This window comes from Toxoplasma gondii, chromosome IV (genome assembly GCF_000006565.2).
Source record: "Toxoplasma gondii ME49 chromosome IV, whole genome shotgun sequence".
NCBI lineage: Eukaryota > Apicomplexa > Conoidasida > Eucoccidiorida > Sarcocystidae > Toxoplasma > Toxoplasma gondii.
The window spans coordinates 1210916-1231531 of NC_031471.1; the positions used below are offsets into that span (position 1 = coordinate 1210916).

General features: G+C 50.1%; 4 protein-coding genes across 4 annotated transcripts; all 4 read right to left on the bottom strand.

Moving 5' to 3' along the window:
• Positions 1-206: 206 nt before the first annotated feature.
• GPM2 (glucosephosphate-mutase GPM2) lies at positions 207-6122 on the bottom strand. Its single transcript, XM_002369756.1, has 8 exons — positions 5755-6122; positions 5304-5375; positions 4837-4928; positions 4228-4471; positions 3197-3455; positions 2656-2824; positions 2008-2158; positions 207-1453 (listed from the first exon to the last, which is right to left on the bottom strand). The coding sequence occupies exons 1-8, from the start codon at positions 5923-5925 to the stop codon at positions 818-820; spliced, it is 1794 nt and encodes a 597-aa protein (XP_002369797.1). The 5' UTR covers positions 5926-6122; the 3' UTR covers positions 207-817.
• A 177-nt stretch (positions 6123-6299) lies between these two features.
• Positions 6300-8153, bottom strand: TGME49_318575 (hypothetical protein; the record flags this gene model as incomplete). The annotated part of the gene is made up of 2 exons (XM_018782932.1): positions 7728-8153; positions 6300-6607 (listed from the first exon to the last, which is right to left on the bottom strand). The coding sequence occupies exons 1-2, from the start codon at positions 7750-7752 to the stop codon at positions 6300-6302; spliced, it is 333 nt and encodes a 110-aa protein (XP_018638006.1). The 5' UTR covers positions 7753-8153.
• Positions 8154-8292: 139 nt separating this feature from the next.
• TGME49_318570 (SFT2 family protein) lies at positions 8293-11009 on the bottom strand. Its single transcript, XM_002369755.2, has 2 exons — positions 9508-11009; positions 8293-8677 (listed from the first exon to the last, which is right to left on the bottom strand). The coding sequence occupies exons 1-2, from the start codon at positions 10215-10217 to the stop codon at positions 8434-8436; spliced, it is 954 nt and encodes a 317-aa protein (XP_002369796.1). The 5' UTR covers positions 10218-11009; the 3' UTR covers positions 8293-8433.
• Positions 11010-12209: 1200 nt separating this feature from the next.
• On the bottom strand, positions 12210-20511 carry TGME49_318560 (ATPase/histidine kinase/DNA gyrase B/HSP90 domain-containing protein). Its single transcript, XM_018782931.1, has 11 exons — positions 20040-20511; positions 19228-19652; positions 18696-18884; positions 18009-18189; positions 17264-17387; positions 16616-16750; positions 16043-16132; positions 15500-15545; positions 14626-14717; positions 13862-13923; positions 12210-13317 (listed from the first exon to the last, which is right to left on the bottom strand). Exons 2-11 carry the CDS (start codon positions 19593-19595, stop codon positions 13198-13200), a joined length of 1407 nt encoding a protein of 468 aa, XP_018638005.1. The 5' UTR covers positions 19596-19652; positions 20040-20511; the 3' UTR covers positions 12210-13197.
• Positions 20512-20616: the final 105 nt, after the last annotated feature.

Sequence of the window (20616 nt, forward strand, 5' to 3'; positions counted from 1 at the left end):
GAGCAGGGTCGTGAAGTGTGTGAAGTAAGAGTGCAAACTTTTGGGTGTGTTGATGGGACTACTGTACTATCCACACAATCTCGAATTCAGGACGTAGAAACTATGCGAACTACAAGCCACTGGTGTCTTGCCACTGTTGAAATTTACCTACGGGCAGAAGCCTGGTTGCAAGAGGCTCACGGTGAATGTATGGCTATTCCTCAGTTCAGAGAACAGGGGGGATTTAAACACCAAACCTTGTCTCAGTATTCATGCAAAACATATGTACCTGGGCATGTGACATATTCGCGATTCTGCTTCAGCACCTGATAGGGGGCCTCAGTGTGGAATTCATTTAAAAATCGACGCGAGATGCAAAACATTTAACACGCAATCTCCTCAAACCATACAGGTGCAACTCAACACATGTATTCGAATATAGGCGCAAGACTTTCCAACTCGACACCCGAAACAGCAATTGGTATTATCACACGAAGTGGATCGGCAACTCGTAACTCGACTCACGAATTCCTACCTCGGCGCTTGCGCCAAGAACGTCCAACGCTGGGAGATTCACCGTGTACACAGGAAAGCGAGCTGTGCCTAAACACAGGGTACTATTTTTCGTCCATCAAAAGCGTTTCCCACCTCGGCACACGGTTCAGAGCACGCGCTGACTTCGCGCATACGTACACATCGCCATATCGGATTTGTACCTCAACATCAGCCTCACAGAGAGACACACGGCTACCTTGATTCCGCAGATAAGAATGTCCAACTCAGCACATGTGGCATGTGTCATGGTGGACCAATGTGCACGCGTTAGATGCTTATCTCATCAGAGTGTGACCTGGATCGCGGGATGGATCTCCGGTTTCACAAAGTCTGAGATAACCGCGGCAATAACTTTTGCCAGTTCCGCCACGCCCTGCTCTGGGTCAGTTGAGCTGGTCTCTGCATAGTATTTCAGCTTCGGTTCAGTCCCACTGCCTCGAAGTGTAACGACAGCTCCGTTGTCCAAGTACACCGTCAGCATCTCACAGTTTGACGGGAAACTGCACTGTTCCTCGCTGTCGTAGCCGCGGCCAACATCTCGGATTCGGCGAATCGTGAACGGTCCCAACTGTTTTGGGTAGTTTCCCCCGTTTGCAAAATCCTTAAAAAGTCCTTGGATCAATCGCGGGTCTGGGCAGATGAAATACGAATTTCGCGTTACAAAATAGCCGTACCGCTTGCGCAAAGACATTAAAAAGTCCATCACCGTTTGGCCTCTCGAGTAGAGGTCGATCGCCATCTGCATCCACACCGCTGCTGCACTCACGCCGTCTTTGTCCCGTACTCTTTGGCTCAGAGCATAACCCAAGGCCTCTTCGTACACAAACACCGGTATCAGGCCTTCCGCCTCCATTTCAATTGCCTTGTTCTCCATCCACTTGAATCCCGTCATTGTCTCGGCAAATGTGCAGCCGTTTTCCTGGAAATGTAATCGAATGTTACCAGCCAAATGAATAATACCTCCAGCGAAACCAGCATCCTTCCACGAAACCTCACTTCACAGGCAGAAACATAGCGTATCTCCTCGAATCACTCATGCCCACACCTCGTTGAATCCAGTTGTGCAAAACAAAACGTTTGATATTTAAGTTACTCCGGTTATGGAATACAGACTACCAAGTTCTTTACAATTGTTGCGCACCAGCACTTCAAAACAAACTGTTCAAAGCAATTATACACAGTTATTTATGCACTCTTTTTGGGGAGTAGCCAACAAGATTTAGTTGTTCGAGAACAACCTCCCAGTAATTCTGGATAACGTTTGTCCCCCGTTCTCTAAAATTACCATTCATCTACAGCTATGGTATCTGTTGTGTTTAAATAGCAGTCGGCACCGAACAACTTCAGCATGATTCGAAAACACAAAATTCACTGGTTGTCCAAAGCTACGAAGCTCTGCAGTGGCGGCGGACGTCACTACCTGAGGTTCCAGCGCGGGTCCCAGCAACATTGCCTTGAGAAACAGTCGCTCACCTTGGCAATCTTTTGAAGCATCCGCGAAGAGACAGCAGAACAGATGAGTGCCATCTTCGATTTGGAGATTCCCTGACCTTCTCTCAGTTTTATTGCATACGCCCCCAGGATAGCTCCCAGCTCGTCTCCCGTAAACTGGTACCAGCGACCGCTGAAAAACACAGGTGGCAGAAATATTACACACTATGATACAGATGCTTACGCACACACGAGGAGGATACAGAGAGATATGTGTGCCGTCCTCGCCGACAATGGTTCACAGGGAATCCAAAACTGGCATTCACGACGACGGAACGAAGCGAAGCATTCGCAACCAGCAGCTAGACCTACGAATTCAGTGGCATCCGCAACCGAATTCGCATTTCTCCGAGAGTCGTCCACAAAAGCGGTTGAGTTATCCCGCTGCCAAGCCCACGGTACAGATCTGGCCAAGAAAAGAGCACATCGTTCCATCGCATACACATGAACCTGTCTTTCAGGGCTCCCATACCGTCATCCGGAAGCGTTCTCCTGACTCATGCTATACCGGCACACCACATCTGTGTCACCCTGTCACCCCTCAACAGGGGAGACTCATTCTCGACTCCTCAGGGCTCTCCACACATCAGTACGTCTTTTTTGTTGTGTTTGGTGAAACCACATGCTTACTCGCATTTCTCAGCTGCGGCAAAGCGATCTGCATCTGGGTCGTTGGCAATGACCAGAGTAAGACCGTGGCTGTCGGCCTCCTGGAACGCTAAATCGAGCGCACCCTTCTCTTCCGGATTCGGGAAGGCTACAGTGGGGAACTCAGGGTCCGGAGTACACTGAGCATCCACTACGCACGCAAACACAGGGAAGAGAACCACGCCAACAGCACAGAAGTTAGGCAAGAGAGGCTGATCATACATACACGGTTGAGAAGTCAGGTTGTGATGGAACTGAGCTATGCATTCTTGGATATTCAACTCGTCAGCGCGCCCTCGTTGGCCATAACAGAGAACACAAGAACCGCGCAAAACCAACAGCATCAAACTCGTGGGCATGTCGTTTGCGACTCTGGAATAACGTTTTTGCTCACCGCGGGCGAGCCTAGGAAATAAGGAAATAAAGTCACAAACGAATACTTCTTCGCAGACCCACTACCAAAGAGCAACGGAGTTCCCTTTGCTACAATTACGTGTCGTCCTCGCTTCGAGGCCCGCCTTACCTGTGAGGAGGTTATCGTTGAAACCAAACGCCGCAAGCATCTTCTTGACCATCGGCGTTCCAACGCCGTGCATGGCAGTGTACATGAACTTCAAGTCACTTCCTTGCTGTTCCGCAACGCAGAGGTCTGCCGCAATGTCCTTGATATAAGCGTCAACGTACGTGTTCAGTGGATCCTCCAAGAGAGAACTGTTCGCGGCCTTCTCCGTCAGCATCCCGGTTTTGCTGTCAAAATACTCATCCACGTCGCTCCAGAAATCCTGAACACCCGACATTGTGGAAGCACCGTGTCACAAGGCACAGATGCTATAATTGCTAGCAACCGGTTTTCAAACAGCACAGCGTCAGGAGCGTGAGGCCACTACGGAAGAAACACCGGGACTGCAATCCCGAAAATGGACGAACCACGGAAGCCCCTCGTCTTCTTCTTTGTCCACCTCTGTGTGCCTCAAAGTCGCAAGCATAAACTGGCTCTCTGTTGCCACTTCCGCTGTCGACTCGAAACAAGTCGGAAAACCCATTCCTTCTTTTTTTGGACGATACGAATGCATGTGAAGAGTGCACCACTAAGTGGCATCAGATTCTGTAAAACGAGCGAGCAAATGTCATACTAGAAACCGAGACAGCAGCGGTCGTTAACTTCAATTGGCAACCAGGACACCACTGCAGATACTCCGTCACAGAAACCGCAGTCCGCGACAGCCGGCCTTACTTTGGCCAGTTTCACTTTACAAAGAAAAAACGTTACAAGGCTGCGGAACACCGCTCCTTACTCAAAATTCTATTCAAGCCCACGAACACTCAGCAAACAAGCTGTCCAAGCACACAGATGTGCGCTCGCCATTCAGTTGCACGGAGCATGCAAGTTCCATTTATGGATCCATACACATGTCCATGCGTGCATGCAGCAATGCCGCCTTCAGGGCGCGGCGAAACCGACAAGAGCCTAAAGGTGCCGGCCTGTCTGCTACCCTTGAGGAACGCGCAACATTTATTGTCGACAGGATCACCACCTTTGGGTCTGACGCTTACGAGATTGCTGTTGATGAAGGCGGAGATCTCGCTGTCCATAGGTGGGATGATCTGTGCGCCGTTCGCCGCATACACCTTGTAGCCGTTGTCAGCCTTGGGGTTGTGAGATGCTGTAATCATAATGCCCGCGATACAGTTCGCGGCCACAACCGTGTAGGGCACCATGGGCGTGTGCACGATGTCACTGAAGAGTTGCACGCGAAAGCCTTTGCTCAAAAACACCGCAGCCGTCAGCTGAGCGAACCTGAGCAGCAAGAAAATTTGCAAGAAATGTCTAGGTAACGGTAACCACTCTGGACGAGATTTTCCCTACAGAGTGTGCGCCGATGTGACAGTTGTTCTGGCGTAAAGACAGGAAATTGTGAAGACAAGGGCACAAGAAACCAGGCTCATCGAAGCCAGAGACACGCTTGTATCGTCGATCAGTTTGGCGCGGCGCCTTCGCTTGTGCCTTCTAATGCTAAGGTACGAGTGCGTATAACCACTCACGCGCATGCGCGTGCACGTCGATACATACGGACATTCATCACGACAGTCGCCTACGGAGGGGGCTGAAGGCGAGACTGCGATGATGCGTGAACGAAGCAAAACAGCAGGCAATTTGCTTACCTTCTTGAGTTATGTCTCGCATCGAAGCCAATCACAACGCCACGATCTTTGCCGTCCTCTCCAAAGACATCTACGAGGAAGGCGCAATATCCCTGAAGAGAGAAGGTAATAACCAGCGTTTTACGGGAATTGAGGGAAAGCGAAGACACAGAAACGAGTTGCAATAGAGTGGACACACGCACGATGACGGGGTTGCTGGAGCTCCGACAAAACACCGTCGGAGCAGCCCTCATCGCCGATGTACGTTTCCAGTGTATACGCTCACCACACCGTAAACTCTGGTAGCTTTTTCTTGCTCTTCGTCTCTTGAACTCCTAGACAGCTTAACTACGAGACATGTACATGGGCGTGTACGCAAGTACCGAAGCAACTGTTTAGAACTTCGTGTATATCTGTGCGTTCATGCGTTCCCTTTCTTTGTGACATTGACGCCACAGAAAAAATCGAATTGCCACTGCTGAACTCACCTGGGTAGTTTGTTGGATAGTCACGTCGTTCATTCTGCTGAACCCGGCTCCCATTCGTCCTCGTAAACCCGCCTGCATGCAATGAAAAGGCCAAACTGTCACCCGAGACACATTATCTACAAAAATGCATGTCAAACAGGTTTCATATTTTGTGTGAACCGATTTGGAATCGCAACGTCGAGCCTGACCTCGCCAAGGCTTCTTTTCCGGGCACCTGTTCATCGCTCTCTACCACACACCGGAAGGAACTCAGCATTGTGACTACTTACGTAAGCACCTAGGCATCGAATGTTAATTCCGCAGATCTACCGCCCGCCCTTGTGCACGCGTCTTCAGTACATGATTGCGGGGGTCGACAGCAAAGTTCAGGGGTCGCATTGATGGTTTTGTCTGTACGACGGCTTCTGTTGTTGCTTTCTGTGTCTACGAGGAAGCGGAGGACGGGGCTTACCGTTCCGAATTCTAGGCGGGCGAGGAAGAGCTTCGCAAGTTCATCTTCGGTCAAATTTTTGAGCAGCTCCAGGGTTTCTTTCTGGGTTTCTTCTCTCCGGTCGACCGAACGCCAGAAGTTGACGGCGGCCTCCAATGCACCGTTTACAAACTTTCTGTTTGCGACAGACATCTTCGCTTGTGAGGGAACCGGACCGGGAAGTGGGACACAACGGCCGAGAATGCGGTACCAAGGACGACAGAAATATCGACACGCTCGTTGGAACACAGCAGGAGAAAATCACGCAAGGAACAGGAGAACGAGAGGCAATGAAAAAGAAAACTGGCGCCGTCTAAGGCACAAAAGTTCATGCTAGAAACAAGAGAGATGCGCACACCGTGCGGCGAGTTTTCTCGCTTGCTCTGTGACGTTTTCTCACGATGGCGGCATCGAGACGTCTCACAGACTGCGCAACTGCGAGAAAAGAGTTGAGAAATTGCTCATCGTTTGGAGGACATCCTCTCGATTTTTCCTCAGTAGCGTGGAAAAGAAAAGGGTCACAAAAGCTATAGTTTGTGTACCATTTTCAAATATGCGTCGTGCACGGGTGTTCCGGGCCGCTTGATGCTAAGGCGGGCCGTCCACCGTCTACGTGACATTGAAGGTGTAGTAGAACAACAATCGTTCTCCTCGCTCTTGCACCTTGTCTTCGCACAGAACATTGTTTGAGTAGGAGAAAAACGAACTCGAGAAGCGTTTGCACGACTTGCGTAGCTCATCGCCATCATGTTCCTGTACATACTCGTGTCACGGAGCGCAGTCGAGGGCGTCTGACCAGAATCTACATAGGACAAGGCTGGCCTGGCGGACACACCTGGAAGAGTTTGGAGAGAAAAAAAATACGTTACTCTCATCCTTTTGTTAGTTGAACACCAGCCAAGTTCAAAAGAAGCTCGCATTTCGATATGCTATATGGGACGCCTGTGCTACACATATTGCAAACGTAGTATGTGCATGTATTACCGCAACTACATGTGCACGTAGTAAACGGCTCAACAGCGTCGGTGAATTCAAAGAAATACTCTCACGCTTCAACGTGAGAGTGGGTTAACTGATTCCGTTAGCCGTCAAGAAAAGCCCACCCCTAACTCCGGGTGTATCTCTACACGGGCGGACACGTAGTTAATACACTCGTACAACTGCTCTTCTAGCGATTTCAGAAAATATTGCTGTCTCTCCTCAAATTCGACCAAGGAGCGCTATGTATTTCCAGGTCGTTCGTCACATACAGTTTTAAAGCTTTCTCTTCAGTTTTCCATAGTAAGAGGCCGATGCATTTCCCGGGAAACTGAGAGAATTCGGTTGTGCGTTGCTGTTGTGGTAGCATAAGGGTGTCTAAAGTGAACAGTTTCAGAAGCCTGTATTCTCTATCCTCTGGGTCAGACAGTCCGGTTTGCCAAGGACGGCGCATGGTACTAGAAGCCCTATCGAGACCCGAAACGGAATCTTCAGTGGACAGCATTTGGACACAAGATGATACCTGAAAATACTGAGGCCACTGCCGAGGCTACTTGAAACACGCGTACTCGCCACACACAAGCACGAGCCTTGCCACTCGCACACCAACCAGTACCCCGCATGCACACGCATATTCTACATATATACGTAGGCGTAAGTGCACGAACTGGTATACAGACCGTAGCAACCCACATATCAGAGAGACCAGTCCGGTTCCCGCACTGGGCGTTCGAAAGCGTAAGACATTAGTTCGGCAGTAAGGCTGCAAAAAGGAATGGATCGAGTGCGCATGTCTGCCAGCCGGCAACGCGTTTTCACCAACAGAAAACGCCCCACAGTTCATTACATCTTTCTGCATACATATGTGTATGTCCTGGCCTAGCGTCCCTGCCCAGAGTTAACTTCTCGAATGTCGTCATATCAATGGCCCAAGTGGCAAGATTGAAGCAAAGTTCCACGGTTTTCTCAAGACGTACAGGCACGATTCGATGGCAGCTCCATGTACAGAAAAAACGGTATCCTCCTGCAGTATCAGAAGCTCCCTAGCGTTCACAAAAACTGTAAAAAGGCCAATATGGGTGACCTCTTCAGTAAAAGGGAAAACAGCTTTTGACATGACATCTCCTCCTTCGGACAAAGGTGTTTGCGTTTAGATGTCGCCACCAGACAGAGAACCATCGCAGGGGACGCGTGAGAAAAAACATATGCTGATCCCTTCCTCTGCCTCAACAGCTCGCGCAAAGGTCGGAGCTTTGGGCGTCTCCCTAGCTGCGCGACTACATGTACCACACCATCATTGGGCGCGTGTGCGCAACCGTAAAATGCTCTCCTGGTCAGCATCTGCGTCCACACGATAGGCAAACGCATGCGTAGACACGCTTACCCATACGCATGCACATGTGTAGTTACAGGAATAGCAGATACGGGTAGAAGTGAACTCCGAAGTGTGTGTGAAGACAGTGCATTGATATACCGGCCCACAGACATGCTCGTCCGCCGCAAATTCGGAGCTCCGAGTCATGCGTCGTGTCGATTACACGATATTGCTCAGGTAAGAACTCCGTTCATGAAAACCGAACGAGTGGTCCCTGAACCATCTGGAGAAGACCCGCAAAACGTGACTCCTTCTGTCTGAAGAGTTCCTGTATAGAGTGGAAGGCGCTCTTCCAAAACGCGTTGACTCTACAAAGGCAACTGAATATCTCTCGCGTCCTTGCAATTGCATGCCTTCCTTATCATCTGCCACACAGCTCCCCCAATGAACTTCAGCATGTGTTTTCCACCGGGAATGTACGACACCAAAAACGAGGCGAGAGCCACCATTTGCACGACCGAGAAAATCAGAGTCAGGACGTAAGACTTCGCCCACAGTGTCGCGTAGAGAGTGAGGACGAGAGACAGGCCATAAGCGACCGTGAAAGGAAGCCTACGAAACGACAAACAGGACGCCACACGCATAACGCAGTCATTCAAGAAGCGGGCGGTCGCCGTCCCGCAGCGACGGACTCGCTGTGTCTCAGCTCCGGGAGATGGAGAATAAGATGGAAGGGAACCGGTGGGGACGATAGCCCACATGAGGGCCAACACAGCCGCACAAGTTATTTGCGAGACTGAGAGGAGACAGGATTGAAAAACGAAGTCGTAGCCAGATGTCAACAAACAACTATGATAAAGGGGAACGTCCATAGAGAAACACGGAAAAATGTAAAATACGATCACGAGTTCCTTGCTAATACAAGGAATGCCATACCCAACTGTTCTATGTACTGAGGGACAGCTGTCAGTATTCATCTTCACAAAATCGCAATTCTCTCTTTCGAATATTTTAAGACAGGGCTGCTCTTCGGACGCCAGATGACGGATCCTACAACGGCCCAGACAGGAGAGCCCAATGGCAGAGCAGTGGAGCACATGCAAGCAACACAGCAAAATAAGGGATGAAAACCCTCCAAGGTGTTCTCCATTTACCACTAATGCATATGCGAAGTCTGGGTGGAAAGAATAAAGGCGAAAAGAGAGTGTACTCATCCACGCGGTTCTCTACACACACCTCCACACGCACACAAAAAGGTACGTGCCCCAGCCCCCACCGTATACACACACGCAGGAAAACGCATGCGTGTGAGATACTCAAAAAGCTTTCGAGATGTGGTTCTTTGGGTTGTGCGAATGGAACTTGAAAAACAGGAGGGCCGCCCGATGGTCCGATGCAGAACAAAACCACGAGTCGACGTTTGAGGAGGAAATCCTACTCACCTTGCAGTTTCGGAGAGATGCGAGACGAGAGCCTTGACGCCGCGGAGAAAGGCGAGGCTGACCATAAAGCAGACGGAACCCATTGTGAAGAGGAGAGCAAACTTGGAGGGAGCGAAGACGAGCAAGGGCAGTGTGAGAAAGGCGAGGCACATGAAGAGCACGCCAACGCCAGCCACGAGGCCAAAGAGAAGGAGGTGTTGTGTGGAGAGAGGAGAGTCCGAAACGGACTGGGTGGTAGCGGCGACGACGCTGTGAGCGCTGCCGAGAATGCGGTTTGCTCCGTCTTTGACCGCAGACATGCCCGAAGCCAGCAAACCTTGCTCTTCCTGCACATTGCCGCCGCCATTCTCGCCTGAGAAGCTGCTCCTTCCAGTCGCCTGAGCGAGCGCTGCAGCGACGTTGTCCATCGACCCCCGCGGAGGCTTAAGGGGATTCCAGCTCTTGTCCCCGAAGGAGCTGAAAGCGGACGAGCTGCGCGTGGAGGCGAAAGCCGGGTTGCTTCCCTTTGTGTCGAACATCTTCCCGAAAATCGAGTTCTGCAAGCTCGAGGACCCCGACTTCCGCGGCGGCGCACACTCGGCCGCCGGGTTGCTCGGGTCCAGGGAAATCATCCCGAAGGACTCGCCACTGTTCGTAGCAGGGCCACTCGAGTACGAGGCCGAGCCGTAAAACGAGAGGTTGTCGCCAAACTCCCCGAAAGGCTGACTCATGATCGCGTCTGGAAAGTGAGGAAAGACACAAAGAGCGACGCCAGGGACCCTCAAACAAACCGTTGTAAACAAAGGGCTCCTTAACTCTAACTGAGGGGTAAGACTCTGAAGATGCTAACAGCGATAGTAAAAGGGTACAGGCACACTCTAGCCAGGCTGCGGCCAAACTCTTCCTACAGGAAAGGGTCGCGCATTGTCCTTAGATGTGCATTCTGTAGGTAGGCATTCAGGAGCGTGGACATAAGCGTCGGGATTACGGGCTGACTTTTGTGTACACGGACGAATTGCGGTGAGCAGGGAAACGAACAGTTGAGGGGCGACGAAGAGAGGAAAGTTCGAAACAGCTCAGGGATAAGCTACTTTCAGTGCGGAGAAAATGCAAGTATGCGGACAGAAAAGGAATAGGGAACGAGAGAGTCAGGGGGGTAACGGACAAAGACACAAGACGCCAAGGTACGGATGGCGACGCGGGAGTCCGCACGGCAGCAAAAAGACGAAAGGACGGGGGAAACTGTCAACCCTCGAATTGAAGAGTTCGGGGAGTTCTCGAGGCCGCGAAAAAATGAGCAGTTGGCTTCTCCAGTTTCAAAAAATGGCGGCTCGGGTTCTCGCTTTCACACGCTAGAGCAGCGCGGACAGCACGCGGACGACGCAATCGTGAAAACTCGTAACACGGCGGTAGAAGCGTGGAGCGACGAGAGTCAAGCAAGGAGTGAGCAGACGCATGCTCACGACTTGTTCAAAAGAAAAGCCAAAAGGAAACTCAGAGAAAATGCAAACAAGGACCGTACTGACCTCCCAAGTCAGAGAGACGCCACGCATGCGCGTGCGTAGCTGACGTGAGAAAAAGCAGAACGCAGCTACTTGAAAGGACGGCTTATCCGCTGCTGAGATCCTCGTCGACATGCGAGTCTGTTATCATTTTTCAATTTTTCCATTTTTGGTGCCTTTACCGTTTCGACAGAACAAAAACTGGATACATCCTCGGGGAATGAGTCAACTATTGAGCAGCCTCGACTACTACTTCGGTTACTCTGGGTCGTTGATTGTCCGCGTAGGAAAAATGGCCAGCAATCCTCGTTGAGGAAAGGGGATATTCGGACAGCGGTGGCGCAATGAAAGAGTCAAAAAACGAGGAAGAGGGAAAGGCTTCGCGAAAAGCTAAATGTGTGCTCTAAAGCGAAAGGCACCATTCTTTCGTGTAATGCTGGGTTGATAAAGTCACCGGAACTGACGAGGAAGGGCCAAGTCCCGGAAGTCCCGCACACGTGAGACCGTTGTGGTTCTTCAGACGGCATCAGAGTGATAGGAGCGTGTCTTTTCTGTACTCTAATGAGAAACATGCAGAGATGGTTTCCTGATAAGACCAGTGCACGCCAAACGACCAGTGCAGAGGTCCCGACAAAAACAACAATGAGTAGGGCGGCGTGGAAGGATGCAAATCAGAGAAGCGTCAAAGGACGAGAGAGACACAAGACGTGTTGCAAAAAGTGGAATTGCGGAAACAATCGCACGCCTGCAGCAACGGCAGGCTGAAGACGAGGATCGAGCGATAGATGCGGTGTCAAGCAGCGGAAAGAGCGTAACCAAGGTCAAGGAATGTTGAGACAGAGTTGAAGATTTTGAGTCATATTCAGCACAAACGCTTCAAAGACGTACAGCAGACACACAAGAATTGATGCCATGAGGTCAAAAGTAATAAAACTGCCTGTTCCGAAGCTCCCGCACAGTTCTGGAAGTAGAGGCTGGCCAGTTGCACATGTTACACTTTCCAGTGCTGAAGTTTTGTCAACATAAATGTGTGCATCTGCACGTATATATATTATATTCGTTACGAATAAATAGTTAGACATGTAACTACAGACTGAAATATATGCATGTGGATCTTATCGTTTTATTCTGCCGCATCGACGGAAAAATTGGATCTGTACAGACAACAGAGTGACTATTCGGTGCTGAGGAACGGAGAACGCCTCCGTTTACGTCATTGGAGGGCGATCTTTCAACTGTTTTCCGACTAGGGTTTTTCTACAAAAAAAGACTCAGACACGGTGTCGTGAATCGGCAAAATTCTTTTCTCGATGTCACCTAGTAAACTCGATCTCTGCTTCCGATGAAAGCCAGCAGGAGGAAAAAGCCAGCTGTGCCCCACAGAGACTCACCCCTAACGCCGTCCCGATATCGACCGCTCCACCGCTACTGGCGGTACAAATTTGCGCGTACTCAAGTGCATGTACATGATGCATGGCCATACTCCTACACACACAGTACGCCAATAAACCAGGATACCTGTGATTTGATACAGGTTAAGGTGGACACACTTGTCGGCATCGCAAGACACTGTCTGCGTCGCTAGAACGCTCTCCGCGGAAAGCAGACAACATGTGAATGTATGCGAAGATATCAAACCACTGTTCCGAAAAGCGTGATTGTTGCTTGGGTGAAAGCTTCACAACGCAACTTTCGCTTTTACTTCAAGCAAGACGCTGCTCGTCTTTCGGTGCACATCCTGGGCGATCTCACACCGCGTTAACTTGAAACAACACCGGTCACGAGTTCAAAAATCGTCATTCACAGATGTGATCACATGACGGACTAAAAAACAGGCAACCCCTGTTGTAAACGGAGAAGAGGACTTATCGCCCTTAACAGAATGACAAGTAGTAAGCATGAAAAGCGCGGCACTACACAGACATTCCGCCGACGTGAGCATACGGCTGTCAGACTTGAAACAAAGGAAGGCCCCGGCCCTGATAAAAGCGTTGCTCGTTCTCTGTAGAATGACGAGTAGTGAGCGTCCCGTAAAAGGCGAGATAGAGCCATTTAGAAAATGTTTTTCTGAATAAATGTCAAACGCAGCAATGCCGTCCCGTAAGCCGCTCCGCCAAGAAAAAATGTAGGACACACGTCTGGCCACGATGACTCTCGCGGGCGACTTCAGCAAGTACTTCAGACGCAAATTTCTCCCCTCCTTCTTCGCCTAGCCTGGCGCTTTGTGTTCCAAACGCAGTTCGGGGCGCTCCTCGTAGTACAATGCCTCTTCTTTATCTCCGATATGATTCAACGTGATGTACACGTCTGTTCCGATGCCGAAATGCGACTGAGACAACACGGGCAGAACAAGACCAAATCAAAAAAGGCTTCTACGAAAAGCACATTGCTCACAAACAACATAACCATGCATATGTACCCCGAATTCGCGGTGGGAATTGCCTATGCAGGGTCTTGCACGAAAGTCGAGTTCTTCCTCGCAGCAGAGAGCACTTTGCTTTCTCGTATGCCGTTGCGGTGCCTGATACTGTATCATGCAACGTAGGATGCATGACCCGTCCTGCTATGACATCTCGAGATATACGTTGAACCCTAACAAATGCATATGTTACCCATCATTAACAAACGAGGATAAGAAAAAAGGAGCATTACCTGCCGTGTCTACACCTGCAAGGTTGTTCGAAGCATTTAAATGCAAGTAGAAGCTATGCAAAGTTAGTGTAACGCGGACTATAAAAGGCAAGATAAGAAAAGATGCAGAACAAATAATCCACCGGAGGAAAGTTCTATTGAACACCGAGTATATCTGTGAATCTATTTCGCGCACTGCCGCAAAGAAAACACGTTGCTTTACTCATCTGTCGAATTCACACCTGAACGTGAATGTCTCCTCCGAAATAGCGAGCGAACGCCCGCGCCAGCGGAAGACCGAAGCCTGTTCAAACACGGCACATTCGCGCAAAGCAGTGTTTTTGCGGAACGAAAAATTCCACGTCGCCGGATGTGACCACACACCACTTGCCGGTTCAAGCGGATCGAAACACAAACCGAGACAGCTCCACTTCAATAAATTCGAAAGAGACGGACCCCGCCTTGCTTGAATCAAAGGACTTTGGGCAGTTTACACAAAACACACATACGCTCAAACGCATATATACGCCAATTCCATGTTTTTTTCTCTCACAACGCAGTCCGACACAGCTACGAGTGAGCTGTCTCAGCGTTTGCATGCATACGGAAAGATAGCCACGTGATGTCTTCGCACTTGCTTTCCCTCGGTTTTCCTCCCATGATCTTCATCCCTCTCTCGATACCGGATCGTGTTGGCCAAGTGATCGATTCACGTTTCAAAAATCAATAAGCTCTTTTGATTTCCCTGAACGGAGCTATATATTAGATTTCCTTCGCTTTCTGTCTGCCTTATCGTCCTACGCCTTGTCTCTCTCCATTCTTTTTCTCATACCGCCGTTGAAAACGCAGTCACTACCGGAGTTTGACAGGGGGCTCCGGAAGATAAACATCCACACATGCGTGGATGTCTACAACCTCTTTGCCTGTACACGTCTTTACCGCTGGACAAATGAATCTTCAATGTCGTCTTGTTCTCTGAATCGGAAATACGTTTTATTGGACTAACCATAGCCAGCCATATCGGAGCGAATGAAGTTTTCGCCGAGGCCAGAAGAATTCTCTTGCATCTTCGTGTTGCTGTCTCCCACGGTGCTGTACCTGAAAATCCACAGAGAATATTAATCGAAATCTACACGGTCTTCGTGTATTTTATCAAACTCGATGGATTCATGCCGAGTGGCTTCGGTGGTTGATCTGTGAAATTAGCCATGGGCTGTATATCGACCCTAGCTTCCCCAGTTTGCAAGAGGCGAGAAACGAAGGAATGGACTACACTTTTTTCTGTGGTCTTCCTGAAAGCGAATGCCACATCTGATGGAGAGTTTTCAGGGGTTCTTCATAGCGGAAAGAAGGAATCTCCTCGTGGTGGCATCTGCATACATGTGTCTGTCTTTTTTGCGACAACTCATTTCTACCCCTTGAGACTCTGCTCAAAACCAAGCAGAGAACGACCGTCTACAGCCGCGGAAGAAGGTCCTTTCCACATGCATTCTTCTCCTGCGCAAAGATATATTTATGCGCACCTATACATGTATGTATGCGTGGATGGGGTTTGTACGTGTGTATGTATCTGTGTATGTGAGTACTCAATAAAACTCACACAGAAACAGATAAACTACTTTTGATGAGCTACGAAGAAGAGAAGATGCCACTGGTTCTGTGACGAATAGATCCAGCACTTCAGCGACAACTCTGCGGGGGAAAAGGTTTTTTTGATTTGCCTGAACTCCTCGGTGACGAACCGGTATTCATATGCAATAGATTTAGATCGTCGCCTGACATGTCTTTACTACAGAAGATAAAACCACATGTATTTGCTACGACTGCTCCAAGAGACAGGACAAATGGGAACTGTGCAACTACACAGTCTAAAACCGTACCCAAAGCTCCAAATGTCCTGCAGCTTTGGAGGAGGAACGCCGCCGCCTACAGGGAAAGCACATAGGTCGAGGAGCGACACTGAGTCGACAGCTGCAAAAAGCATCATACCTAAGCACACATACTTGCTTCTAATTAGAATTCAAGACACAATCGGAAAAGAAATATCGTGGTGCCGGCAGCGATTCAGAGCGTTGCCTCCACGAAGGAGCAGAGATTTCGCAGCTGGAAAAAGACGAGTGCTCAAGCAATCAAAATTTCAGCACCTTTGAATTCCAGCTCAGATCCGCGATCAACAGTGATGACCGAAAAACGACTCATAGTCAAGACAGTCTAATCAGCACCCCAACGCATGCAACAAGCCATGTATGCACGCATATGTATGCATATAGATAGATCGAAACGCGTGTGAATGTCTGTGTTTAAAGTGCCACATGGTTGTGTTTCGTACACGCCGAAACGTATGGAATTTTTGCCGCGACAGGGTACATATGGGCATCGGAATCGACACAGAATCACGAGTTCAGTTAGATAGTTGCACGTACCTTTGTCGGAGATTTTGATGACGACTTCTCGTTTTCCCTTGTAGACCTCGACTTTCACTTCAGGCAGGTCTTCGTCTTCCTGGATCAGGCCTGGCACGTAAGGATAAATACGTGTGCTGGTTCATCCGTTGCTCCCAAATAATGCTCCGCAGCATTACTAATCAGCAGACTGAGACCAGACTGTCCGAGTAGATGCACGCGTCCACAGCAGTTGACATTGCAGGTATCTCCAGAGACGCGCAATGACAAACGCCTTAACCCACAGGGGCTCGCGTCGCCGCATCGATACGCACGCGGAGCATGCAAACGGAAAACTCTCGCCCCTCCTCAGTTCTCGAAAACGGTTCTTCCCTTTCCCGCAGCAGGCGGAACGACCTGGCGGTAAGCTACACGAGACCACTTGACGCACTGAAATTGACGAGTGTCTGGAGCACATTCCTGCTCACGCCTTGGAGACGAGGGAGAAACGCTCGGGGAAGAGGGCGCGAGAGCAGGAGAGAACACTCGAGAGAAGAGGAGCTAGGTTGAAAAGAATTCCAAGAATAGGATGAATCCGTGTGACAGCTCTCTCACCTCGTGTTGTGGCATCGACGAGAGAATTTCCCATCGTGTGGAACTCCACCGTCGCGCGAAGTGCGTTCTTCAAAACCTCCGTGACAATCAGAGCCAGATGGTCAGGAATCGTTGCGAATTTCATGTCGGTGTTTCCTGAGCAACCCCCCACGCAATCCAGCACACTACCGCTGCCCTCATTGACGCCTCCATTGCATGCCGGAACCAATCACCCTCGACCCCAGAAGCTAAGAGTTGAAAGTTGGTACCTCATTACAAAAGCATCCCTATCCATGCATCTACACGTGCAAATGCATAGGCACTGAGGTACGCGGAGACGAACTGACACAGTGAGTGCGTTCGTTCATCATCCATTAGACGATCGCAGATGTCTGTCTGAGTCTTGTGGACATGTGGAAGGCACCTTGTCCCTTCCGGGCATTGCAGGAAGACCGCGCAGTGAGCATGTGCCTTCCTGAGCAGCCCCAGGACGTGAGACCGAGTTATGTCGTTTGAACGTCACGGAAAGAGCTCTTTCATGAATCACCAAACAGCCTGGAAACTCCCTTTTACCCGCGTCAGCGCGTCAGGTTGGAGGTCGACAACGCGCGACAAAAGACGACAAAAGTCTAATCATAAGACTGGAAACCGACCGAGCACAGAACGCACCTGAAATGACAACACGGGGAGCGAGGCCGTAAGAGTGGCGACACGACTCGCGCACGTCCTTGCTTCTCTGCTCGATGATTTTGGCGGCGTGACAGTTCAAGTGGATGATGCCTTGCCATCCTTCCTGCAAGCAACCATTTCGGCGACCGGGAAACAGACGGCCTGGTATCGAAACGCGACCCGCGGGACGGGCCCTACGCCTCTGCTCCCATCGGTTATTCAGATGTACGGAGGTTCGTGAATCGAGAGATTGGTGACCCAAGTTTACAGCCTTAAGCGTAGGTTGCATCGGGCAAGTAACAGATAAAGACGCACGCACCTCCAGCCGGCCATGCGTGCATGTGCACACCCCCGTTCTAGCATACACGTTTTCTGCGTGCAGAAAGGTGCGTCAAGTTTCAGAGAAACACACACCTGTCTGCAAGTGAATGAAAATGAGCGCCTACTTGAACGCAGATCGCTTTGAACAGTAAAGTGACTTTCCACCGACTCTGGCAGACGCAGCCCTCTCCACTTCTCACTATGGTCACGCTAGAAAAGAGTCCGCATTGAGCAACAGTGCATGCGTCGGTACCCGCTGCTACGCAAGGGCATTCTACAGGGGAGGACATCCTTGAAGACGCGCGCATGCATGGGTCTATGTATGCAAGAGCGCGGTTACGCGTTTCGGCGGATTTGGGGATCGCGCTTGAGAGAAACTTGGACGAAGTTCCTTTGCGGCTGAGGGACGATTCCATCCGCTCACCTGTTTGCTCTGGAGGTGAACCAACTGGTCAATCATAACCCGCCTGCCGATTCGAAAGTAGAAGAATCTCTCTAAGAAGGAATTCAAATCGACATCTCGGCAAATGCGACGAAGTTGCCGCACTCCCTGCCCCATCAAGTCAACTGTCCGATCATGTGTTGATCTCTCCTTCTCGACAAGCCTGAAGAGATGGTCACAAAAAGTCGAGACGGTGAATATAGTCAGCACGTATGCGTCTCTGGTGTTCGTGTCATGCTCTACGTGCATGAGCAGACAAGTACGGATAGAGAAAAATAGAAAGTTGTCATCCATTGCGTCATTTGCGCCTAGAGTGACACATTGAAATCCGGCACGTTTAGCGGTGTTAAGGAGTCCAGCGGGGTGGCCGTGAACAGCAGTCACTAAAAACTTCCTTGTGTGTACCTGATAACTGGATTTTTGTAATATTCAGTATCCTAGGTATTCCAGGAACACAACCGCTGTGACATAACCGCAGTGTCGTAAGATATTGAAGTCCAGCACTTTCACCTGCGCTAAGCAGTCCCGTGGGCGGAGGCTACAGCTACCATAAACAACTGTGCGTTCACACACAACAAGCGATATTCGGTTTGCATATGTGTAGATTTACCGTGGGCATACGCGCAGGGATTCGTAAGTTTTTGTTTCTATGCGTCTCTTAGCACTTACTGGACAAAGGCATTCATGTCGGCAACCGTTTTGAGAGGCGGAAGACGCCTCATGCGGTCAAACGTCTTCAGATACGTTTCGTACACAGAGTGGACGAGAGGATTTGTCACCGCAACAAACGGCAGACGGTGGAAGTCGTACAACCGGTGGGATAGACGCACTGGAAGTTCTTCTCGAATCCACTCAGCCCTGAATTAAAGCTCACAAAGTCGAGACACACGTTTCTACACCTCCCTTGCGCAGGATACACGCGCATGTCGTGGCTGCGCGAATTGTCCCAGCGCTTGTCAGAACGACACAACTACCCCCACAGGTCATAAATCCCCATCTACACAGAAGCCCAGATCGATGCGCAAACGCTTGCAGACCTCGTCAGACAAACGTGCATATGTATTTATACTTATATATGTGTAACGAAGTCAGCGCAAGTACTAGCGGATAGATATACGCGCGGCGTGCACGTATCTACCACCAGAAAAATCAGCACAACCATACATACAGAATACATAGGTGGAGAGAGGGGAACGGTTACCCTCTGAGGAGCGAGGCGTCGTTTGCAGGTTCCAGCTGGAGCAGGCGTTTGATCGTCATGGGCCGAATAGGCGTGCTGCTCATCTTTTCCACCACGGCGACGGTGTGCCAGGAGTGAGAGAGGGCGTTTTGCGGCACAGAAAGAGGTGTGTGCACACTCGATCGATGAGCACTCCACGAGGGAGTGGTCTCTGACTTTTGCGAGTCTCCGTGGTGAGTCTGGGCGCGAGAGTGAACAGCGCGACTGCTGACCTCGAAGCATGCCAAATCGCTGACCGTTTTGTCTCGCGCTGAACGCCTGCCCGCGGACAAAAGACTGGCAACGCCCACGCGAGGCGCCAAGCCCGCAGTACGCGAACAGATCGACATGGTGGCAGGGTCTCACCAGAAGCCCTGCCGTCCTAGACAGGCGAAGAGAAACCTCTCCTACGATTAACACACAGCACACGCCGCGCGCTACCCATAACATGATTCACAGAGGAACATGCGGTTGGAGGTCTCGAAAGCGTTCCCTCGCAAAAAACGGCAGGTCCGTCATGAGCTTCACTTCAGATGCTCTCCTCACGTGTGGACAGATATTTTTGAGTGAATACATCGGGAGACGTGTATAGAGATAATTGGGAACGTAGCACTCGCAAACGCAGATGTCGTGGACATTTCGTTTTGAAAGTGGAAAAGGCAACTAAAGACATGACAAGAAAAGATACTCCGTTGCACTCAGCAAAACGTATAGCTGGTTTTTTGTTGATAGCATCGTGCACTACACTGTCACGTATATAGATATATATGTATATGCATAAACACAACACGCACTCTCCGTCTTTCTTTGGTCAGTTCTGGGAGAAAATCTCGGAAGGAGTGGAAGCGAAAGTGGCGAAAAAGAGGGAGCAACAGCGGTAACTCTGGCGAAAAAGCGAGCGTGGAGTCCGTTCTGAATGCAAGCGAAGGATGAGGAAATCTGAATGTAGAGCTTGTCCTGTTAGAGTTTGTCCTCAAATCAACACACCAGTCCTGAGCCTGGCGTGGCCCGGACCGCAGGGAGAAACTTGCATGATCCGATATTAGGAAGACTTTGGCGGAATTCTTCGGCTTCGTTTTTCTTCATGTCGGAAAGATTTTTGGGTTCCAAATTCCCCGACGAATTAGAGGCTTCGTCGCATCAAACGGCTAGGACGACAGCAGCGAGTCCAGCAGTTGCATCCCGTCACTATGTTCCCAAACTTTTGACTCTACTATGTAGACCCAGTCTGTCACCTTTTTTGCTTCGCTTTCATTTACACATTTCCTAAAAAACATAAAGTGTGTTAAATAGATGATCGGCAAGAGAGACCTGAGGACCATCGCTGAGACTCGCCAACAAGCCAAGATTTGCCGCAATTGACGAGACACG

What these genes read in the sequence shown, in the direction of transcription:
- GPM2 (XM_002369756.1), bottom strand. Translation starts at nt 5,925, where the DNA reads ATGTCTGTCGCAAACAGAAAGTTTGTAAACGGTGCATTGGAGGCCGCC. An exon ending in GCGAGACATAACTCAAGAAG is followed by an intron (nt 4,472 to 4,836) that starts GTAAGCAAATTG and finishes CTTGCTGCTCAG; the next exon opens with GTTCGCTCAGCTGACGGCTG. An exon ending in CAACGATAACCTCCTCACAG is followed by an intron (nt 2,825 to 3,196) that starts GTAAGGCGGGCC and finishes TTGCGTGCGTAG; the next exon opens with TGGATGCTCAGTGTACTCCG.
- TGME49_318570 (XM_002369755.2), bottom strand. Translation starts at nt 10,217, where the DNA reads ATGAGTCAGCCTTTCGGGGAGTTTGGCGACAACCTCTCGTTTTACGGC. An exon ending in CATCTCTCCGAAACTGCAAG is followed by an intron (nt 8,678 to 9,507) that starts GTGAGTAGGATT and finishes GTCGTTTCGTAG; the next exon opens with GCTTCCTTTCACGGTCGCTT.
- TGME49_318560 (XM_018782931.1), bottom strand. Translation starts at nt 19,595, where the DNA reads ATGTCGATCTGTTCGCGTACTGCGGGCTTGGCGCCTCGCGTGGGCGTT. An exon ending in CGTCGATGCCACAACACGAG is followed by an intron (nt 16,133 to 16,615) that starts GTGAGAGAGCTG and finishes CTTACGTGCCAG; the next exon opens with GCCTGATCCAGGAAGACGAA. An exon ending in CATCAAAATCTCCGACAAAG is followed by an intron (nt 15,546 to 16,042) that starts GTACGTGCAACT and finishes CTTTCCCTGTAG; the next exon opens with GCGGCGGCGTTCCTCCTCCA.